General features: G+C 50.7%; 4 protein-coding genes across 4 annotated transcripts; 2 read left to right on the top strand and 2 right to left on the bottom strand.

The window, feature by feature from the left end:
- Nucleotides 1-1,425: 1,425 nt before the first annotated feature.
- On the bottom strand, nucleotides 1,426-4,133 carry ENH_00031620 (SNARE associated Golgi protein family domain-containing protein, putative; the record flags this gene model as incomplete). The annotated part of the gene is made up of 7 exons (XM_013580089.1): nucleotides 1,426-1,544; nucleotides 1,764-1,808; nucleotides 1,965-2,015; nucleotides 2,264-2,600; nucleotides 2,818-2,954; nucleotides 3,300-3,509; nucleotides 3,938-4,133. 7 exons carry the CDS (start codon nucleotides 4,131-4,133, stop codon nucleotides 1,426-1,428), a joined length of 1,095 nt encoding a protein of 364 aa, XP_013435543.1.
- Nucleotides 4,134-5,518: 1,385 nt separating this feature from the next.
- Nucleotides 5,519-5,887, top strand: ENH_00031610 (hypothetical protein, conserved; the record flags this gene model as incomplete). Its single annotated transcript, XM_013580088.1, has 2 exons — nucleotides 5,519-5,588; nucleotides 5,751-5,887. 2 exons carry the CDS (start codon nucleotides 5,519-5,521, stop codon nucleotides 5,885-5,887), a joined length of 207 nt encoding a protein of 68 aa, XP_013435542.1.
- A 2,986-nt stretch (nucleotides 5,888-8,873) lies between these two features.
- On the bottom strand, nucleotides 8,874-10,764 carry ENH_00031600 (hypothetical protein, conserved; the record flags this gene model as incomplete). Its single annotated transcript, XM_013580087.1, has 5 exons — nucleotides 8,874-9,151; nucleotides 9,385-9,623; nucleotides 9,737-10,046; nucleotides 10,196-10,270; nucleotides 10,437-10,764. The coding sequence occupies 5 exons, from the start codon at nucleotides 10,762-10,764 to the stop codon at nucleotides 8,874-8,876; spliced, it is 1,230 nt and encodes a 409-aa protein (XP_013435541.1).
- A 2,191-nt stretch (nucleotides 10,765-12,955) lies between these two features.
- ENH_00031590 (hypothetical protein, conserved) lies at nucleotides 12,956-19,500 on the top strand (the record flags this gene model as incomplete). The annotated part of the gene is made up of 10 exons (XM_013580086.1): nucleotides 12,956-13,370; nucleotides 13,517-13,579; nucleotides 13,704-14,022; nucleotides 14,137-14,375; nucleotides 14,613-15,365; nucleotides 17,194-17,532; nucleotides 17,859-17,924; nucleotides 18,158-18,524; nucleotides 18,830-19,053; nucleotides 19,304-19,500. 10 exons carry the CDS (start codon nucleotides 12,956-12,958, stop codon nucleotides 19,498-19,500), a joined length of 2,982 nt encoding a protein of 993 aa, XP_013435540.1.
- Nucleotides 19,501-20,332: the final 832 nt, after the last annotated feature.

The raw sequence follows: 20,332 nt of genomic DNA, 5'->3' as shown, positions 1-20,332 counted from the left end.
CCTCCACCACAGATGCGCCAAAGCAGGGGCATTGCCCGCTGGGGTGGGAATTCACACGCCTGCGGGATCGCTGCAACGAGGAGGCGAGGATTGCGTTATGTTCAATCGAGAGGACCAAGCAACTGCAGCGTTTAAACCGACTAGCCTTGGAGCTATCGGCGACGAGCATCCTAGGGCAAAAGACTGCGTGTAGAGACTACCATGCGCTGTAGCAACAGGGCGGAACGCTACCAAAGACATTTGTGGCTGGAAGCAGAGGCTTTCGCAACAAGAGAGACCAGATTCCCACTGGGGCACAGTGTACCCCATACTACGTAATACTTTTTCGTGGCTTCATCCTTGTCTCTGAAGGTCTAAAACGCCGGATGATTCCTCAGGAGGAGAGACTTCGTTCGTGTTTCTCGACTGTATTTCCAGACCCAACCGTAGGCCTAGTGCAGCAGGCTAGACAACCTTTGCCTGGTCTGCAGCGATTTAACAGGATTCCTTCAAGTGGGGTGATTTCAATTGCGCCGTATCTTTTCAAAGCAGATTTTTAAGTTCCTGCAGGTTGTTTCTGCGCTATATTGAGGGTAGCGTCCCCATTAAATGTCCCATACCAGCAGCGTAAGTTCCTAACTGGTAACAGTAACAAGCACTTTACAGAGGAGAGCTGAAAATTTAGACTTCTAGCGATGGGATCTGTTCTCCACGCATGATGACGCGGTGTTCACTGATTGTCTGGTGGCGAAAGCGTCAGCCACTTGCATGCTCCTCTCCAGTGGGCTCCATTACACAAGCCCTACCGCGCTGGTAAAGCAGCACACGGGTTCTTTGCATTATGCCGCTCTCTGCCGGGCAGTGTCCGCATCTACTACTGTCTATGCCTCTGTGCGGTCTTTGGCCTGTACGTGTGTTCTCCTGTCCGTCTGGTAACTGACTATGCGTGTCATTTCGTCCCATTTCTTTTGTGACTATCTTTCGTGGATGCATCTTTTCCCATCACTACTAGAGGTGGCTGCCCTGCTGTTGATGCACTTTCGGTTGCCTAAGTGAGGGTCACCCAGTAGGTAGCCGTTTGATTCTATCGAGGAAGGTCTTTACTTTTACCGCTACTACTCTTTGCCGGCGCTTCTTGTGCCGCTTCCAGTACTACAACTAGATATGCATAAAACCCTACGAATCCCTGTTGCGCCGAGGTCATCCCGTAAAGTGCTCGTCGTCCGGTCAATGGCGTGCAAACGATGGAGTTTATGAACACCTGCAACTTGCTGCTGCTGCTACGAAATCAGTTGCTCCAGAAGCAGCAACAACCTCTACTGCTGCTGCTGCGGTGCTGATACATTTGCCGTCGCAGGCCGGCTAGAGCCGCTCAGGAGAGGTCATATGCCACGGCCTGCAGCAGCCGCTGATTCGAACAGCCTGCAGGTGCTGCTGTCTCCTGTGTTAGGAGACAGTGGGCGCGTCCTGCTCGGCCAAGTGAGAAGGCCTCAGCTTCCGCAGAGCTGTCTTCAGCAGCACAACAGCAAACGCCCCAAAAACAAACACCGCCAGTGGCCTCCAGCCTGAGAGAGCAGCAAACGCTAAATTCACACTGTTGATAGGGCCCACGCTGCTGCTGCTTGCAGCTGCAGCGACTACATGAATCGGCGTCGCGAACTTGCATCTCCATAAAAGACAGCGTTTCAGTGCACTCTCAATCAAACACCTCCAAAAAGGCATGCCGTTCTTGTTGCTGTTAACTAGTTACTCCTACGTGTGTGCTGCAGCTCTCAACTTCTCACCCGAGCTAAGGGAGTCAAGGCTTCCCAACGCGGAGCCCATTGAGACTGCATCAGCACAACGCTCAGAGGCCAGAAACCGCATGCGGTTAAAATGACTATATGGTTAAAAGGACCAAGTTTGTCTGCCTCACACGAAAAACATAAACCCTACGCCCTATACCCCCAAGTACTTGCCAAAAAGAGCTGAGTTGGGCATCAAACCCAGCCATGTCGCAACGAAAAAGGCCCCGAATGGAACGTCAAGTACAGGCGCTGTAGGCAACAACAAAGCCGCACAATGTCCGAAAATATGAATTACGACCAATACGGTTCATCTGCTAAGAACCAACAAGTACACAGGGAGGCAGGAAAAACAGCGCCTAGGGTTAGCACTTCAGGACTTGTGGCTACCCGGCGCAAACACCAACCGTAAGCACCACACACAAATCCTTTGATGAAATGAGCACAAAGAGAGGCAGAAGAGGTGCATGCAGACGCAGAGGCTGTGGTTCAGCGCTTACAAGCAGCATTGATGACGAGATTGGGGAACGGAGATACTCTGAGGAATAGAACAGTCAGCATCAGATCCAGCTCCGTATCCCACGCACCCCGCGGTCGGTGTTGCCGCGGTTGGAGATGCTGCTGCCGCTGTTCCCGTTGCTGCTGATGCTGTCCTTGTAGCTCTGCACTTGTCTGTGTCTTCTGCTTCAACTGTACCGCGGCGCTGCTGCTCTTGTCGTTGGAAGCGTTGCTGCTGCTGCTGGTCACGTCGCTGCAGCCACTGCCACAGGCACTGCTGCTTTCCCCGGGATGTATCAGTTGACGCATGCGGTGCAGCTGGTTCGGGAAGAGCCGCACCTGCACCAGCGGTATCAGTAAGAGTAACGTACAGTCTGATTTGCTTCGTCACTGGTTTAAGGACGGGAGCAAACACAGACACAACAAGAAACAAGACACTTAGCAAGAGAAGCACTGAAAAATAAAAGAGTTCCGCGTTAAAACATATACGTCAGCGCTGCGATTCTGCAAAAGCATAATAAGCGGCGACAGCAACGACAAACGCATCCACACACACCACGAGGGGTTTCCCTGCAGCCTTAAAGAGGAAGTATGACAGGCTCGGCCCTATAGCGGACAGCGCAGAAGCCAAACTAAAGGCCACTAGTGGACTGTACAGCGCGCCCAAAAGCAGAGTGACAGCCATCGCAAGGCCTGCAGCAACAACATCAGCAGCAACGCGCACAGCAGTGGCAGTAGTCGCAGTAGTGGCAATAGCCACAGCAGGGGCAGCAGCAACACAGAAACCACCAGCAATGGTTTCAGAAGTCGAGAAGGGCGCGCTGCGGCTCTGTATTGTCATTAAAGCAACAAAATGAAATCCACAGCCACCAAAATTGGAATTCCAAACCCATAACACTACAAAAAAACAATACTTCGACAGCAGTTCTTCGGCACAGGAACCAACACACTGAACAGTTGCGTCGCGCCTTTCCAGCGAACACGTGCTTATGTTCAAACTTTTAGCAATCAGGGCTTGTGTATGTGGCCTTGTCGTACCAGAAAAGGGGAACATAAAGAGGGGGAATGCCTGGTAAAGAAGATAAACGTAGGAGAGCAACAACGCCAGAGCGACAGGGTGCTGCTGCCTGTACACGCCAATTGCAGCACAGAGCTTTCTCAGTGTTTTAATGTCTCGCAGACAACCTAAATCCGAGAATGAAGTCGGGATTACAGACTCCAGCTCAGCCCGCGCTTCTTCAGTTAGTCCTGTGCATGCAGCAACAACAGCAGCAGCAGCAATATAAACAGCAGCCGTAGCCTTGAGAGCACAGGCAGCTAAGGCTGCGACGTAAAAGCTCCCGCACACGCAGCAGAGACATCAGATGCGTTGATGCTGCTGCAGCCGCAGCAAAGGGAGGCCAAAAATCGATGATAACTGAAGAGAGAGGGCTCAGCCTAGGAAACAGGAAGCACTGAGCAGCCAGCCACTACTTCTCAGCAAGCACAAAGTGTTCACATATAACCTGGAAAAAGTGTCTAAGGAATTAGTATCTAAAGGGGCAGCCAAAATAGTAGCAAGTGGAAAGGCAGAGTAATGACGTTTTCTTAGAAGACGCAGCGCGAGCAGGATTTGCTACAGCCTCGGTAACAGCAGCACTGAAACCAGAAATAGCACTAGCCGCCCTGTGCCTCACCGGGAAGACTGAGATAGAGTATGGCCATGGCCCAGAGAGCGCAGACAAACAGCAGGGCCATGAATCCAAATTTAATAAAAATGACTCGCCCACGCTCACGGGCAAGATCAACCCTGGCACCTTCACGGGGTCCGTCGAGGCCCTGGGCCGGCAAAGGGCCCAGGAGAGCCTCTTCTCCATGCTGGACTGAGCCCATTGCAAACCCGAAGAGTATGACTCTTGCTTCGACTACTGCTGTCTCCGCTGCTGCCACCGTTGTTGCTAGTCCGGCGCGGAGTGATATGCGCTCGCGGAGTCAAGTACGCACCGGCACAGCCAGATGCAGATATCGATGCTGCTGCCTTACATTGGGAAGCCGCTGCACGAGCAGCAACAGCAGTAGCAGCGGCAGCGGCAGCAGGAGACCAGGAGCAGCAACAGCAGCAGCTGCAGTGGCAGCAGAGCCCTGAAGCAAAGCAACGCGGGCAATGAGTGCGTTCAAAATTGAACACAGAAAAACAGTAGAATAAATACTTCACGAATCAGCAGGTTTAGGAAGTGCCACAAAAAGAAGCACCAACGTATGCTCCTGCGATTTTAGGGGGCCCCAGGGGCCCCCAGCCCTCTGAGTCTCGCAGTAGCAGCACCAGCAGCAGCGCTTGCTGCTGCTGGTGCTGCACAAGGGAATCTCATAACCAAGAGCCCCAAAGTGGAAACCTGTGTTCTAATGGGTCTGAAAGAAGGTTTTTGTGCTTTTATCCAGCACATCACTGTCACGAGCAACAACAGCAGGTAGCAAGGCGCCGCAGTAGGAGGAGCAGCATCAACAGCAGCAGCAGCAGCAGTCGATACACTGATAACACTGAATGGCGGCGAGTATTTGAACTTGCAGCTACAAAATTTTCAGCTGCGGCACGAAAGCTGCAGCTTCTCCTAGAGGCCCAGACACACTGCTTTGGCGGCAGTCGCAGATCTTCTTCATAGGAGCAGCAGCAGCAGCAGACAGAGAAGCCAAAAGTAGCTGCTTAGTAGTCCTCAGTAAATGCAGAAGCCTTGGAAGCTCACTTTCTGGCTGTTCCCCCCGTGTTTCCTCCGGACTGCAGCGGCAGCAGTACCGTTTCCACCAGCACCGCACTCCTTCCCATGTCTATCCGAATTCCTCCGCTCTGTCGAACAGAAACACTACCAAGCGTAGGGGAGTTAGTGGCGCATGTCAGTCCTCTATCGTGCGACCTGGCGTGCAGAAGCTGTCCGAGGCTCAGCGGCTGTGGCAGCTGCCAGGCTTCATGAGCGCCGTCAGCGGAGTCAGCAGCAATAATAATCACACAAGGAAGAGCAACGGCCACGGCAGGAACACGAACAGCCATATTATTCCATTGCCTGCAATCCTTGCGTCACTTTCTACTTGGAAACGCACTGTCTGCATCGCCACTTGCCTTTGAAAAGGCGCCGCCGAAAGTTTCCGCTGCGCCACATCTGCTACTGCCTCTGCTCCTACTGGGTTATCGGCCCATCTTTTCCCAATCTGACTAAGACCTCCAAGGGGACACTGGCGACTACTTGTGCTTCTGCGTTTGGTGCTTTTCCTGCTGCCCGCCAACAATGGAGAACACGAAGCACGAGAAGTTCCTGCCTCTGCAGGCACTGCATTTGCCCTCAGTGCAACAGCGCAGTGAGCCGATCGCAGCTTAAGTCTACCTTGTTTGTCTCTCTTTGCTCTGCAGTGTGGCGTTTCACACCTTGTCTAACTGTAGCATGCCTAATCGCCCCGGCGTTAGTGGTTGGGCCGCTAGCTGTTGCAGGTAGCTGTGGTTTGTTGCTATTTCCTCTACAGATTTGGATCGTTTTGAGATGAGCATACGCCAGTCTCTTAGAGAACTAAGAGGGGTTGCATGCCTCCACACCAGTAAGAGCTGGCTTTCGGGGGTTACTGCGTCGCTAGCCAGCTACACAGTTTGCCTTAGACATTAGATCAGTCTGCACGGACTGATCCAGAGATGTGGCTACTACTGCTGCTGTTGCTGCCGACGAGTTGCAGGGATCGTTTTCTTGCTGCTCGCCTTTGCGGCCACAAGTTTACTAGCGAGCAGCTTGCAACGAGTAAGGCGTACCACGTAGTGTTGATAGTTGGGGAGTTACATTTAAGGCTAAGGCATAGGTTTTATCGCTTACGTTGTGAGTTGAGGTGATTTTGCACGCAGCCCTTGTTGTTGGACCAGGTGTACCCTCATTTGAACGTCGCTGTGTCTCTCCTGTTGCTTTTCCTCTGTTTGCACTCCCCGCGCTTCTCGCGCGATTTGCGGGCAGATAAGTTGTACGCACGCTGCTGTTGCCCTTACTTCAGTGACTGTTTCTGCTAATGTTGCTACTACTGTGGTGGTTGCCAGTTCTACGGCTGTTGTTATTGCTGTTGTTGCTGCTGCTATTCTTGCTGTTGTGGTTTTTGCTGCGTTCTCCCAAATGCTGCGTGCCATGCGGTTGATTGCTGTGATGAGAGGCATGTTTTCAATGAGACTGCTGCAGCACCATCCTAAAGAGCTTCCTCTCTCTTTTCGTCTCTTTGTTTTGTTTGGCATGAAGGTATTTGGCGAGGCTAAACTCCGCTCTGCAGCATTTACACTTGTTCTACGACAACAAGTGCGTTGGGTCCCTTCCCGCCTGCATAATTCACTTCAAAGTTTATTACTTGGATTTGTTGCTGACTCTATTTAATTTGTCGTTGCTTTGCTTACTCCAAAGTGTGTTTCATTTGATTATTGCTGATCGTTCAGTTTGTAGCTTAGGCTTTTGTTCTTTGCTGTCTGTCTGTGCATCTGCCGGCTTATGAGTGAGTTTTTCCGTCGTTCTTGGTTTCTCCTTATTTGCTCTCATCTGCACTTATGTGTCCTTGCCTTGCCGTTATGGTGTCCTTGTTTTGCCGTTCGGAAACTCTTGCGTTTATTTATCCCGCCATGTTTTGCTGCCGTATGCCTTTGCTTCTTTGTTTCGGCTCATATGTAGCAGTTCTTCTTCCTGTGCCTTTCTTCATTTTCCTGTCATCAATAGTTCATGTTTGTGTGTGTTCCTGTTGTCTTCGTGGTTTGTTGTGTCATTGTCTTGCCCTGGACCAAAAGTCCCCAATGGGTGCCGTTTCGTTGGCCGCTTTTGCTGTCATGCTTTCTTCAACTTTGTTCCGTGGAGTGCAGAGTTAATCACTGCTTGCCTGCGGCTGCGGCTTTTCTTCAGCTGCAGCTTGTTGCGCTTTAGTATCTAGTCAGCTTTAGTTAGTCGTGGCAGCTGTCTGGCTCTCATTCTGTGCCATTCTGTGTGTTGGCTGAAGACTTCCTGCTGCTATGCCTTCGTTGGTTTGGTACGGTTTTTTTTATGGTGCTCCTCTTCGGCCGTTGGCTTGTCACAGGCTGGATGGACTAATGGTGTCTCGCGGGCCCCCTGCCCCGCTTCAGGTGGTTGACTCTTGCCGTTTGTTGCAGCTTAGAGAGGCATCGTATTTGCAAGAAGGCGCTGCAGAACATATCAAGCGCTACAGAGAATGTCTTCTCAATACGGCATCCACGGATGTCAATGCAAACGTGGGGCCAGCTAGCTAGCTACGTAGATAGCTGGCCAGCGTGATCACTGGTTAGGCGGCCAGCGAGCCAGGTACCTTGCTAGCGTGCGAAATACCTGCTGTACCAGTGTTGTACAGCAGCTTTAGTAGCAGAAGTGGCGTGTTGCAGTTTCTTGTCAGTGCAAACGCACAGCCACGGGAAAGGTCTTACGCTCTTCTCCCAAACTTTGGCCGCCCTACCCCAACTGTGGCTTTTTTTTTGTTGAACTGCAGCTACAAGTGGGGTGCTTTCTTAGCCCTCGTTAGGATTTGGTGTAGCAGTGCTGTATTGGCAGCGAACAGATAAGAATGCTGCGAACAAGTAGACGACAGTTTTGACGGGAGCACGTCAGCTGGTTTTGGTGAACACGCCACTGGCAATGCCACCGCTAATGGTAATGACAGAAATCTAGTTAGGCGTACAGGCGTTAGAACGTCTTCTGTGGATGGGTGGTGGGGCATAGCTGAGGTGAGGCACTATCGCCTCTGTTTGGCATGAGAGCACGCGGCGATGAAGGAGGCGCATGCGCAGGCATGTGTACGTGGGCTCAACATACCTATAAGCACGGGCAGCTGAAGCATGGCGTACAAACGCGAACAGGAAATCAACGTCCACCGCCACTTGCAAGGCATGCTCCGTGCGAAGGGCTCTCCGCACCAGAGCCGAAAAGCCCAGCCTCCGCCACTGTTCACAACAAATGGCTAGCGAGGTGAAGGGGCGTCGTATGACCTGAGTGCAAATGGTCAGCTGGCCGAAAGCCTGCCAAGAACTAACGACTGGTGGAATGTGTGGCAGCCATTGCAGCACGTGCTGCGAACCTACACTCAGCTCACCACCCACGCTACAGGCCAGTTGAAATCGAAGCGGAGGAGCAAAGGTGTTGTTTTGTCGCAAGGAGGACGCTCATGAGCCAGCCTTGGGTTAGCCCATTCTCCCCTCGCTGCATATATTGGTATCTCGACCCTTAGGTCTACCAACAGAACTTCGCACGTATGCGCATCAGCCTGTTCGTGATTGTACGCGGACTCCGCAAAACGCGTTTGTATGCCTTAATCAATTAACCATGCCATGCACTCAGCTGGCATCAAATGTCACGAATACTCCCCAAGTTCCTTGTGACAATACTAGCAACAAAGCAGCAGCAACAGGCAGCAAATGCGGAAAAGGGAGATGTAAGCATAATTTGTACTATAGGAGGGAGCTGACCCCACTATTATTTGCGGTTGTACCAAAAGCGGGTTCATCATTTTGTCTTTCAAGGATAATTTGCAGGCCAATGACGGCTTCACAAATAAATTCCTAGCCAGAGCCAATGAGTGCGTTAGCTCGCAAGCGTACATGGAGCTGCGAGTACATCAATTTGACAAGAGCTAGTCGACCATTCGCGCGAGATGTTCACTTGCGTCTGTATCTGCGGGCGGGAAGGGGTTGCCCCCTTGATGGGGCCTTCTGATGTTCGCTGCCTTTTCTAGTATGGCAATTCTCTTCTCCAGCTCGTTAAGAAGCACCAGCGACGCGAACACGGACCTATGCTCAGTAGAATGGGGGATCGCCAACACGGCGGCTTTTATCACCTCCCGTAACAAAGTCACCATGCGTCTCCCCGCTGTTTCCACTCGCTGGAACGGCGCACAGGCTATTCTATAGTCTGCGCAAGCAAACGGCGGAAAGTGACATGAGGAAAACAAAACAACTACCTTCAAACTGGTGGGTTTAGCTGATGTGGTAGCTGATGTGGTGGCTCCGCAGGTTATTACGGGGTTAGCAGCCAGCTGCTACGAACACACTCTGCAGAAGTCAAAAGAAGCACAACAAAGCGTGCCGGCTGCTGCAGCTTGTGCTGCTCTCCGGGGGTGGTTATATTTTACGTCCGGCTCTCACTTGTTGACTGGCAATGAAGAACTAGGGACTGCTTTTTTTCGGAGGCGACACAAGAATTGTCAGCGTGGCTGTCAAAGGCAATAAGGCGAAGGTCCGGCCTGTTGGAGTCAGTGGACACATTTGTCCCACTCCCCAACTTGCCACTAAGGTCACCAGCGTGGCAAGCGAAGGGCCTGTGGGCGTAGATTGAAGGGTTGCAGTTGTACTGCCCCGTAAAGTGGGAAGTACCCTCTAGGGCTCTGCAGGAAAAGCACAGGCGTCGACGCAATGTGCCATCGAGTTTTACTCGCTTCCTTTAAGCAAAGAAAAATAAAAATTCCACAAATGAGTAAAGGCGAAAGGGAGTTCTCACGAAGAACCGGGGATGTTCAAATTCTTGCAGGCGGAGGCCCCTGTGGGCCCGCAAGCGAAGCCTGGGTCGTGATGGCCTCCAGTCCTCTCTGCCTCGCATGACTTATCGATGTTGAGGTGGCCTCTACTCATCAAGTCTACTGCGCGTTCATGCTGATGGAATGACAGCGGCAGCAGCTGATTGTTGCACTTGCTGCTGAAATCTTGAAGCTGCTGCTTGTCTATGCGCACGCGGGACAGCATCATTTGGCGTACCAAACCCACAGTGACTTGCACCTCGTCCAGATCTATCACTGCCACATTCATACACCCTGCAAACAACGGAGTGACACAAGTTGCCCTCATATTGTAAGAAGTTGTAAATGGTGAATCCGATGGAATTAGTGTTGCTGGGTTTGCTGGGTTTGCTCTAAGTTTACCAGGTCTGCACGAACTAAGCCCGACGCAGCTCCCAGCCTACCCAATCTATCGAGTGCGTCCACTAATTGGCGGTCATTGTAATCAATCCCAACGCTGCTAACAGCTGAGAGCCTCACTGAAATGACAAGCAAACAGCAACCGACGCGAAAAAAATGAAACTGGGAGCGGAGGGGCCAGATGCAGCGGTGAAACTAATGTAAACGCTTGAACGCCACAGATAGAAAATGCAATGTACTTATCTGGAAGCACAAAAAATAAGGATAATTAATTCGAAAATTTACCGGCCAAGGACCGTAAGTAATCCCGCACGCCAGTTATAGGCGCATCTCGGCAGCGGTTTTGACCGTTGATGAAACAGCCTGGAGGGTAGTTCTGTTGTGTATCATATTGTTCTTCATCCTCAGAAGCAGCTATTATGGAGTACAGGGCGGCATCTGAGGACGTTTCTGGGATGTGGGGTTTCATTTCGGTAGGAGGTTGTGCTTCATTGGCGTCAACGGAACCGGCCGCGCCGAGCCTGCGGAATTCATTTGCCGTGGCGAGTGTACAAAAGATAAGTAATATGAGACTGCGAGCTAACAAAAAGCGAATTCCTCCATAGGCTGCCATGCTGTCAACAAGTGCACCAGTGGTCACTCTTTCTACCACTGCAGGCTACTGCGTTGATGCAGGTAATCAGCGGTTCAAGGCTTCTGACCAAAAACTATTGAAAAAGGAGACAAGATAAGCAAATAATAAACTTCGGACATTGATGAAGTTGTGTGCCAACGTAAAGCCCCGGTGATAGCAATTTTGCCCACTGGCCTGTGGAGAGCCAGCCGAGCGGGGGTTGTGCAAAGTCAGTGTGGGCTGGTTCGTCAAGGTAAATTACTGCCACCCTGCATAATTTTCTAATAATAATTTTTATGCAAAAAAACACAAAAACAAATGGTAGCCTCCGTGCCGCCCAAGAGCCAAAGTGATGGTGACGACATGCGTACGTGTAGCAAAAAACTTCGAACAAGAGCTGCTCGCAAGTTATACCTCGCTGACTCACCCCGTGAATCCTAACGAAAATTGCCTATATCTTCGCAATTTCATAGTTTTGGATGTGATAAGGGGACTATGTTCTACCGGTAGCACATCTAGAATGCTCTGCACTCTGCATATCATGTGATGGGTTTAAGAGCAGAGCAAGAAACTATTTTTCCCAGTCAAAAAAAACAACTCGCCTTGTGAACTCTGTGTCAACTACTCAGAATAAAGTTTACACATTAGAGCTAACAACTTCTGGTCGTTCTGCGCTCCAAATAGAGCAACACACCTGGCGCAATTACATGCTAGTTGCTCGAGATTAGGACAAGGGCCTTTCCGTTAGGTAGACTATTCACTTACAGAGGTAAAAGTGCACTATATTTGTCCAAAGCGGCAAAACAAGCCAAGTTTATTCTTGCTAGGCAGACTACTCACCAGAACATGCCAACAGTCCGTACACGGCAAGGGAGCACCAAAGAGCCAACGCTGAGGCAAAATTTTGACTGAAAACGTCTGAATAATGTCCCACCAGAATCTCCCGTATCAAAAGACGAAGAAAATGCAGGCCTTTTTTTGTTCTTATATAGCAAACGCCAGAGCGTGGCTCACTTGGCATTAGCGTGCATATATACATAGTCGAATCACAGCGTGCTACCACTGCAGCCTTGGAAGATATACAGCCACCGCGAAAGAGCTTTTTCTCAAGTGCCAATTTGGTTGTTTTGGCCTGTCTCTGTCTGTGTTAAATTTGCTGGGCCAAAGTAATGCTTAGTGTAACTTGTCGGAACTCCTACAGATGTCAGAATAAATGCAGATTAATCGTTAAGATGTCGCTCGTCCCTTGTCAGCTTTGGCTAACTTCACCACCAGGAGAGCTTGAAAATAGCAAAACATCGGAAATATTCATTTCTGCCTAATTGTAATAAGACGAAACTAGCACCTTTTGCGGGCATCCAGTCCACTTCTGTGTCGTCGCTTCTCTTCTTCCGCAAGGACACTTGTTCGATTGATCAGCTTCGTATGAATAAGCTTGGCTTTTGTGACAAAAATTGGAGCTTGTATTGGCTCAGTACGGCACGAATTTGTTGCTGCAAACGGGCACACATTCTTCTTGTGTCGCTGGTTCGTCAGCCATTACAGGCTGCAAAGAGGTCGCAGCGGGCCACAATTTGAGAGTTGGGGGGAAATTTTGAAAGCCTGCATGCTATCAGATATTTTAGCTACTCCTGCATAGCTTTTGTGTTGTTGTCTCCAACCTCTGGGCTCTAGTCCTAGGAACCAGCTGTATGGAGCTGTACTCTGAGGGGTCTTCCTAATAGTGAGCAAGTCAGTAGTGTTTGAGGCAGGCGGACACTGAAATTACCCATTATGCATGGACCAAATATGAAAATATACAGGTAATCTAATTTTCGGCTGAGATTTCAAGCACAGAGTGCACCGAGCACTAGGGCGGCGCCAGTGGTCAGGCGCCTGTCACCCACATGCCGGCGCAGTGCGTGCGCCAGTTCTGATTTACGTCTGGGCCCCAGCAGTCAGCACATACTGGTTTTATTCATTTTTCTAACCGAGGTAGTCAGGTAACGAGGAGGAAATTGTTGACAGAGGCAGCATGCCAGCCGGGTCACTTTGTCTCTCACATTCGCAAGACCTGACAAGTGCTGTCAACCCCGCTCGGTTCTGACAGTTCATGAGTTCTTTGAATTTTCCTTTTGACTCCAGACTGCTCCTTTTAGACTAATGAGCTGGCAGTGTATTCTTCTTGGTTGTTGATTTATTCTCCCCAAGCATGACGCTTCCGGGCAATGAGCGCTGTCGGCAGTGCTCTACACTGCGAGGCTGTGGTACTGCAATGATTTTGGCCGTGTTGCTGCATTTTTCTCTCTTTTGCCTCTCTTCCTGTTTTTCGAGTGATCAAGATAGTTTTCATGAGCTACTTATTGGCTCTGATAATGGAGCAGCAGTGGCGTTTTCGAGCCTACTGCCACAATCACAGATGGACAAGTTAGAGATTTCTCTCAGCCCCGAGGAGTCGTTGACAGACGAAAAGGAAGACCATTTAACATCTGCGGCCAACGTCAGGAGACTCATGGAATTCATTAGTACTATGAACCCCAGTGCCCGCGGAGAGTTTCATATGCAAGCCAACAACGGGGTGGACCCCATTGTGCGCTTCCTTAGAGGTTGTCTCAACGGACTGGCAGGTGAAAACCAAAAAATTGTTCTCTTACCTCCAAGAGTTTGGGGAACTGCATTGACTTTCAGGGTATTCTGCGTAGTGATGTCTACATGGTTGCAAATCATGGTCACGAATTGTATTAATTGCCTTTGCCTATGCTGTTTCGCCTAGGGAGACTTCTAAAGCTCCAGGACGAAAAGCTTAATATTGATTATGAAGAGTTCAAGAAACAAGGTGACTTTCTTCTCAACCTAGCCGGAAGGGACGGCAAGTGCCCGCAGGGCTAATAATGCAAACAATAGAAGCTTACCTCTGCCTCTTTATGGAGCTATGCGCGCCTGCGTTGGTTCGACTTCAGGCTGCATAGCGTATGCCAAATTTAATCTGGAAGGAATGAAAGGAATTGTGGCGCTTTTTCCGTCTTCTTTTCTGGCCCGTCTGACTTTGTCTGTGCCCCACCTCTCCCCCCTCTTTCAGCAAGTCTTCCAGACTCCTTGCGTCACCCCAGTCGGTCTGTCGGTGCACGAAAAGAGCAACCCAAGTTTGTCACACGAAGGTTCTTTTAACAATCATGGCCAATGCAGCAAAGAGAAGGTCGGAGGCAGGCATGACCCCGGTCTGGCCTGCGGCCCCGACGGCGCGGAGCTTTGCGAAGCTCTATCCATTCCCCCCTTCGAGTAAACTTTCAAATTCCCAAAACGTAATTTGTCTACTTCTGCTCTGCCTTATATATAAGGACTCCAGTGGCATGTGAAGCTTGTGGCAAACTGCTTTCTTGGTTGTTGACGCAGCAAGGAAACGGGGAAAAGAAAACAAGGGGCGGCGTATTCATGCAATAGCACCCAGTACAATGCTCTCCCCTTCTCCTGCCATGCTGGGGACCTTACCGGAAAATTTGGCCCCGGAACAGATGTCTCACCCTCTCCCTTATTGGTAGACCTGCGCCAGGTGGCCTCGGACGAGACGGCAGACAATCCCTGTAGTATTGGCGAACATTCACTTCCGGTTGTGATAAGCTGTCACGCCAGTGGTCAGTAGCAGACAGTAACAGATGCCAAAGCACATTCCCCTGCATCGATGGCATTTACAAAAGCTGCCCCAAGTGATTACGCAAGCTGCACAGCTGTGACATTACCTTCCATTGCCTTTCTTAGAGTTCTCAATTACGTTTTCAAGTGCAGCACATGCGCAGGTCCCCTATGTAGGTCTTCAGCACGTTTGTTCCACTCCTGAGTTTACTCATAGCTGTGCTTTTCTTCTTCTACAGGCCGCAGGCTCGCCTGTTCACCGCTGCAGGTCCTCGGGACTGATCCTCAGCTCGTGGTGCCCACGCTACAAGAACTAGTCCTAGAGATAACGACGGCCCTGCCAAACAGCCCCACAGTGCAAGAGATGATGGGAGCACTGAAGGTGGCAGTAGAGCTAGAGTCAAGAATTAAGTTTCTTGAAGCTTTAGCCACGGGTTCTCCTCTTCCTAAGCCGCCAGTACCACTCCCACCCCCCCCTCGAACCACTACTACTACGTGCGCAGCCACCACAAGTCCCGGTACCACAACAACTACTCCACGACCCACCCCCACGCCCACAACTTCCACTACGACCACCACCACAACTACCACCACCACAGCCACCACGACCACAACTACCACAACAACCACTACTACAACCACGACCACGTTTCCAACTATTACCACTACGACCACTCCTGTTATTACCACCACCACCAGTGTGACTACCACCACTCATAAAGCAATTCCAGGACCTCCCACCATGCCAGACCCCGTAAGGCCCCCTGGGATGCCACCCCGCAGGAGACGCCGACCCATCCCTCCTCCCCCAGCGCCGGCACCCCCGGCGGAACCGGCGCCCATCCCCAAGCCTCCCACCCCTACTCCGCAGCCAAACCCAAGGCCCCCCACCGACCCTACCCCTGTACCACAGCCTCCTGGCCCGACCCCACCCCCGCGTAGGAGGCGAAGGAGGCCCTGGGAGCCCGAGCCGCGCACGTACTATGACGTCAGTGATGCACGCTCTTTGGTGTGGAGGCACCGGCTTTGACGGGGCCGGCGGGCGGCTTCGTAGCGCCCGCACTGAATTTAACTGACTTTTGCGTGGCCCGCAGCAGACACGTAGGCTCAGAATGCCTCGACCGCTGTGTTGCGCGATGCTGCTGTCCCTCAGCATTTTTTGAGGCACCCTAGACTTCTATGACACCTCCAGCAAGGGAATCAGAGCCTAAAAAGAATAATTCAAGGCTAGTAAACCCTTGCAGGAACGAATCATTGGAGTTTTCGCTGTTCCAGCAATCTAGAGGCAGGAAGCCCAAGTGGAATGAGATGAACCGGAGAGTCTCATTGTGCTTGAGCGGGAACTTTTTCGTTTTGCAATGTTTATTTTGTCATTCTACTTGATTACGCTTTATAAGTTTTGGTCTATGGTTTAGAATTTCGGCTCCGTAGTTCACTGCCTGAGGTTACGTTTGTTTCCGCACACAGCGTGGGTGCAAGCCCGTTTTCTGAAAGCATGGTAGGGAATCCCTCCCCTGAGAGAACTCCAGATGAGAGACGGCTTACTCCACCTCACCTGCACCACACCAAACACCAGCTATGAGGTTTTGAAACTAGACAACGTCTCCTGCATCTCATGCTGGCAGAAACACTCCGTTGGACACATTCTGCCGTTGCTGCATAGCAGCAGCGCAGGCTGCCAAGCAGGTGCATGGTCCCCGGCGTCAGCTTGGCTCTGTGCTCTTGCGTTTCCACAGGGGTTCACAGTCATGAAAGGGTGTGTCGCTGATAAAATAGCTAACAAGTATACTACACAAGTGCGGAATTGTGAACTTCATAGCACAACTTTGGGAGTGTAATCATAAAACCGAATCCTGGCAAGTCTAAACGTACTGGTAGAAAAGCACAACAGATTTAAAGCTTGCTCTTCTCAATGGTCGGTGGGACCACTCTCGTGAAACGCCGATGCCAGTACTCCAGCATTTACCACGTGCTTGTACCTGAAATTTACTACTTATGTCAGCGCAAACGCTGCCAAGAACGATGCTGTGACACATTATCTGTAGATTACTAGGAATTACGAGGAACACAATTCGCAGATTTCCAGGGGCTACAGAAAGTCAGCGAGTACATCCAAGTTCCCTGTGCGTAAGACCGGAATGCACGGCAGGAGTTCAGAAATCCAGAAGTTACACTTCATGAGCAAGATCAGAAGGTCTCATTTCGTCCAGCGCAAACACTCAATAGAAAAGAAAGCAAAAGCAAAGCGTGGTGCCACGTGCCGTCGAATAATGCCTCTGTAAGCAGCCACAATTCTTCAAAAGGAAAATTCGTTGAGTATAAAGTAATTGAAATGCCATCCAAATGGGACAGTATGCGAAATCTTTAGGCCGAATAATCAACAGAGGTTTTTTTCGTAGAGTTTCGTTTTCTGCCATCCCTGGACCGGACTGGTACGATGCAGGGTGTCCTGCCCTTCGACCATCTTAGTGATTGGGCACCTCAATAAATTTTCTAAGCCATCAAGTTTTAACGTAAAACATTTTCCTCCACTGTAGAAACATATCTGGGGGTTCTGGTTGCTGGCTCACCTGGCGCACAACATTCCCTCGGGCAGCAGCGCCCCACAATTGACACCAGGGTCACCTGGGGTGGTGGAAAAGCTCACGGCAATTTTAGCAGCAGGGACACTGGCGTCACTTGGAACACTTCTTACTTATGCTGCTTGTCGCTTATTTTTATTGTTTTCCCCCTTTGTCCCTACCGTGTCCCAACACCACTGCAAAATTTCAAGTACTGCAGAAATGGAATTGCTTCCTTCTTTGTCACGTTTGGCTTCAGTGTTCCTTCTTTTCCCTCGGCCGCTTTTTTCAAGTGCTTCTCAAACCTCATTGTCCGAGTTTACAGGCGCTTTCCCAGATGTTCATGCTGTGACAGCTGCTGCTGCATCAAACAAATCAAACACGCAGCCTACAGCACCAACAGCAGGCTGCTCCGCCCCTCCCTGTGTCAGTGATATCACAAGCGCAGTGGCATTAGAGCTGGAGGTCCCCTTAGCTCAGGAGGAGAACACATTAGGCAGGCGTTTTCCTGTCAAGGTAGAAGAAGCTGATAAGCCCGCTTCACATTCACAGCAAAGGCTAAAGACAGCAATCGAAACCCTCCTGTCTAGCCTAGAAGGTAAGCAACATATAATTTTGCTCCACTTGAACGTGCTTAATGTGGTCCAAACGCGACCGTTTGTGGCCGTCATAGCAACTCAAATGAGGATGGCGTTTGGAGGGGAATGAAGCTGCAGAATCAAACAGCAGTGCCTGCTCACAAGCTTCAATTTACTTGGCTTCTCTTCTGGACTTTCTTCCGTGCCTTCTGCCATGGCAATCTTTCCCTTTCCATTTATCTGTGTCAGCCTCTACATCACTGTATGCTTGTCATTTGTCTGTGGCGTTGTTTCAATGAAGCAGGTACAGAGTAGCTGTTGTCTGAATTTGCTCTTTTTGCCTCAGCCAAAGTGAAGCAACTCCGTACTCAACTGCCGCTTCACTACGACGAGCAAAAGTTTAGAGAGCTAGGTGAGCCTCAGACAAGCAAAAAGGCTGGCACTTTCGAATTTACACTAACTGATTGATCCCCAAGAGACGCTGCACTATTGTCCTTCAGTTTTCGTACCTGTGTTGGTATGCGTGCATTAGAGAATGAGGCAGCTGCAGCTGTAGGGGCGGCAGCAGCAGCCCTTCCAAACTAGAGTTGTGTCGCTGCTTCTCAAAGTGAATATATTTGAATGTGAATTCATTTTTTTCCTCAGGCTGCATCGCGGTGGCGTCCCCCTCCCTACGCGCCTTTAACGGTGTGGTAGGCCTCTTTCCTTCCGCGTTTTTGGCACGTTTGTCGGTTTCTCTGTCGCCCGTCGAGTCTGCCTTCGGCCGTGCATGCAACGGAAGCATTACCCCGTTGGCCTTAAACCTGCATAATTACAGGAATCCAGCTATAGCTCCAACGGGCTGCTTCAATCTCACAGGTCAGTGCAACAGCCGCGCCGTGGGCGGAATCTACACACCCGCGCCCACAGCATCTCCCACCTTCTACGAGCTCAATAAGAGCAATTCTGCTGCTGATCCACAAGCAGCAGTGCAGCGAAGTGACTGCGGCGGCCCCTGTTTTACCCCCGGACAGTACGTTGCACTGACATGACTGAGGTTGTGTGCATTTTTCCTCTTCTAGGCTGCCTCATAAGGATCGCAGAATCTGTCAGTTGCAGTTATTCTCTTCTTATATCTCGAAAATGTGCTACTGATGATCTTTGTCTTTTTCTCTTTCAGCCCTTTGTGTGTCTGACTCATGCTGGTTGTAGCTGCCTTGAGCATTTGCCCCCACTGGCGCCCGTTTTCTTTCTGCGCCGCGTCTGATGTCTTTTCACGTGTGCGTGGGCTCTTTTTCCATCCGTTTGTGTCTGGCTGCGCCTCTGCCTTTGTCGCAGGGGTGTGCCTGTGCCGTTGCAAGGCTGCAACCCCAGCACCTACAGGCTGCGGCCTTTTACGTGTCGGCCTGGTCACTTTGTCGGTAAATTTGGGCTGCCGAATGATGTAGCGTCTTCGGCTGTTTTCGCTGATTTGAGAGTTATTGCACTCGACAGACATTCCGAGAGTCCTTGCGTCGTAGGCGAGGCAAACCTGCCTCTTGTCCTGTCCTGCTCCGCCACATGTACGACCGGCCGCAATCCCCTAGCCCTAATATGTAGACCAACTCTTGGCCCTAAGCTCTAACGCCGAAGAAATCAGCATGCATCCTCTGCTAACACCCTTTAAAAGAAATGATGAGTGCGAAGCTCTCAAGCCTGAAATATAAAACATTTCGCCCAAAGGATTCGTGCTGTGAGCGCCTGCTGGCATGGCAGCTGTCTGACGGTATGCCCTACACAGTGTAGGTCATAGCATTTTTACTGTATGTGCAGGCGCAGCCCTGGCTTGTGTGCCTTTCCGCCGCTTGGAGACCTTACAGCAATCTACCGTGTTGGACAGTTTGGATTTGCTGTTGGGAGCAGCAGCAGCAGCAGCAACCGTCACAAATACTAACGAGCAGATGCAGGCTCTTCTTAGCATTATCAGTGAACTTGAAATACGAATCAACTTCCTCTTCTGTGGCCGCTAACACCCGCACGGCGCGGCGCGTGCTGAGCAGCAAGAGTGCCTCTGGTAAAGCACGCTCCCGAAAAACCCCTTACTCCCTATGCTAGCACTTACCGGGAACAGCTTGTGGTGGCTCACATCACCAGACAATAGACCCAAGAGCACTGGCGTAAAAGGACCCTCAGCACAAAACCGCGCTGGAGGGGCCCCTGCCTTTGAGGGCCGGGCTAGATCTGGATGCGCCGTCTCGTTTGGTTGCGGGCGGTTTATTTTTCTTACTGTGCCATATTATTGGCTTCTATGACGTTTTGTAGTTTGATGACGGGGCAGAATGCAGGGCCAACATGGCAGAAAGGCACAAACAGACCGGCAGAGTAGAACGAGATAGCTAACTCACAATGGGACTGTAAGGCCTGGTGAGTCCAGGGGCAAATAAGGCTAGATGATATTACGATAAGCAGAGAAGTGAACGGAGGTAACAGATGAGCAGGCAGGTAGATAAACGGCCAGAGTGACGAACAAACCAAAGCAGGGTTCACCGGAACATCAACAAATAAAAGAGGCTAGTACGGCTCCTGAGATGAAACATGGAAATAAAGGGGGATAACACTGCATTATGTATCTCAGAGGGACACCTGAATTGCTGAAGAAGAGTTTGTGCTGCCCGTGTGGGCCTTTTGCTACGCAGCTCTTCTGAACTAGAAGTAGCCTCATTTGCTTTGTTCAGAAACTGCGTCATAGTATACAGGGGTTCATTCAGTTTTGAGGGCGTGCGCTTTTGGAATCCGTGTCATAGTATACATAGGTTCATTCAGTATTGACGAGGTTGTGCGCTTCAACATAGAGTAATAAAA

This window comes from Eimeria necatrix, genomic scaffold, assembly GCF_000499385.1.
Source record: "Eimeria necatrix Houghton genomic scaffold, Enh_scaff22, whole genome shotgun sequence".
Lineage (NCBI taxonomy): Eukaryota > Apicomplexa > Conoidasida > Eucoccidiorida > Eimeriidae > Eimeria > Eimeria necatrix.
The sequence above is the reverse complement of the archived record's forward strand: the minus strand, read 5'-3'. Positions and strand labels throughout refer to the sequence as shown.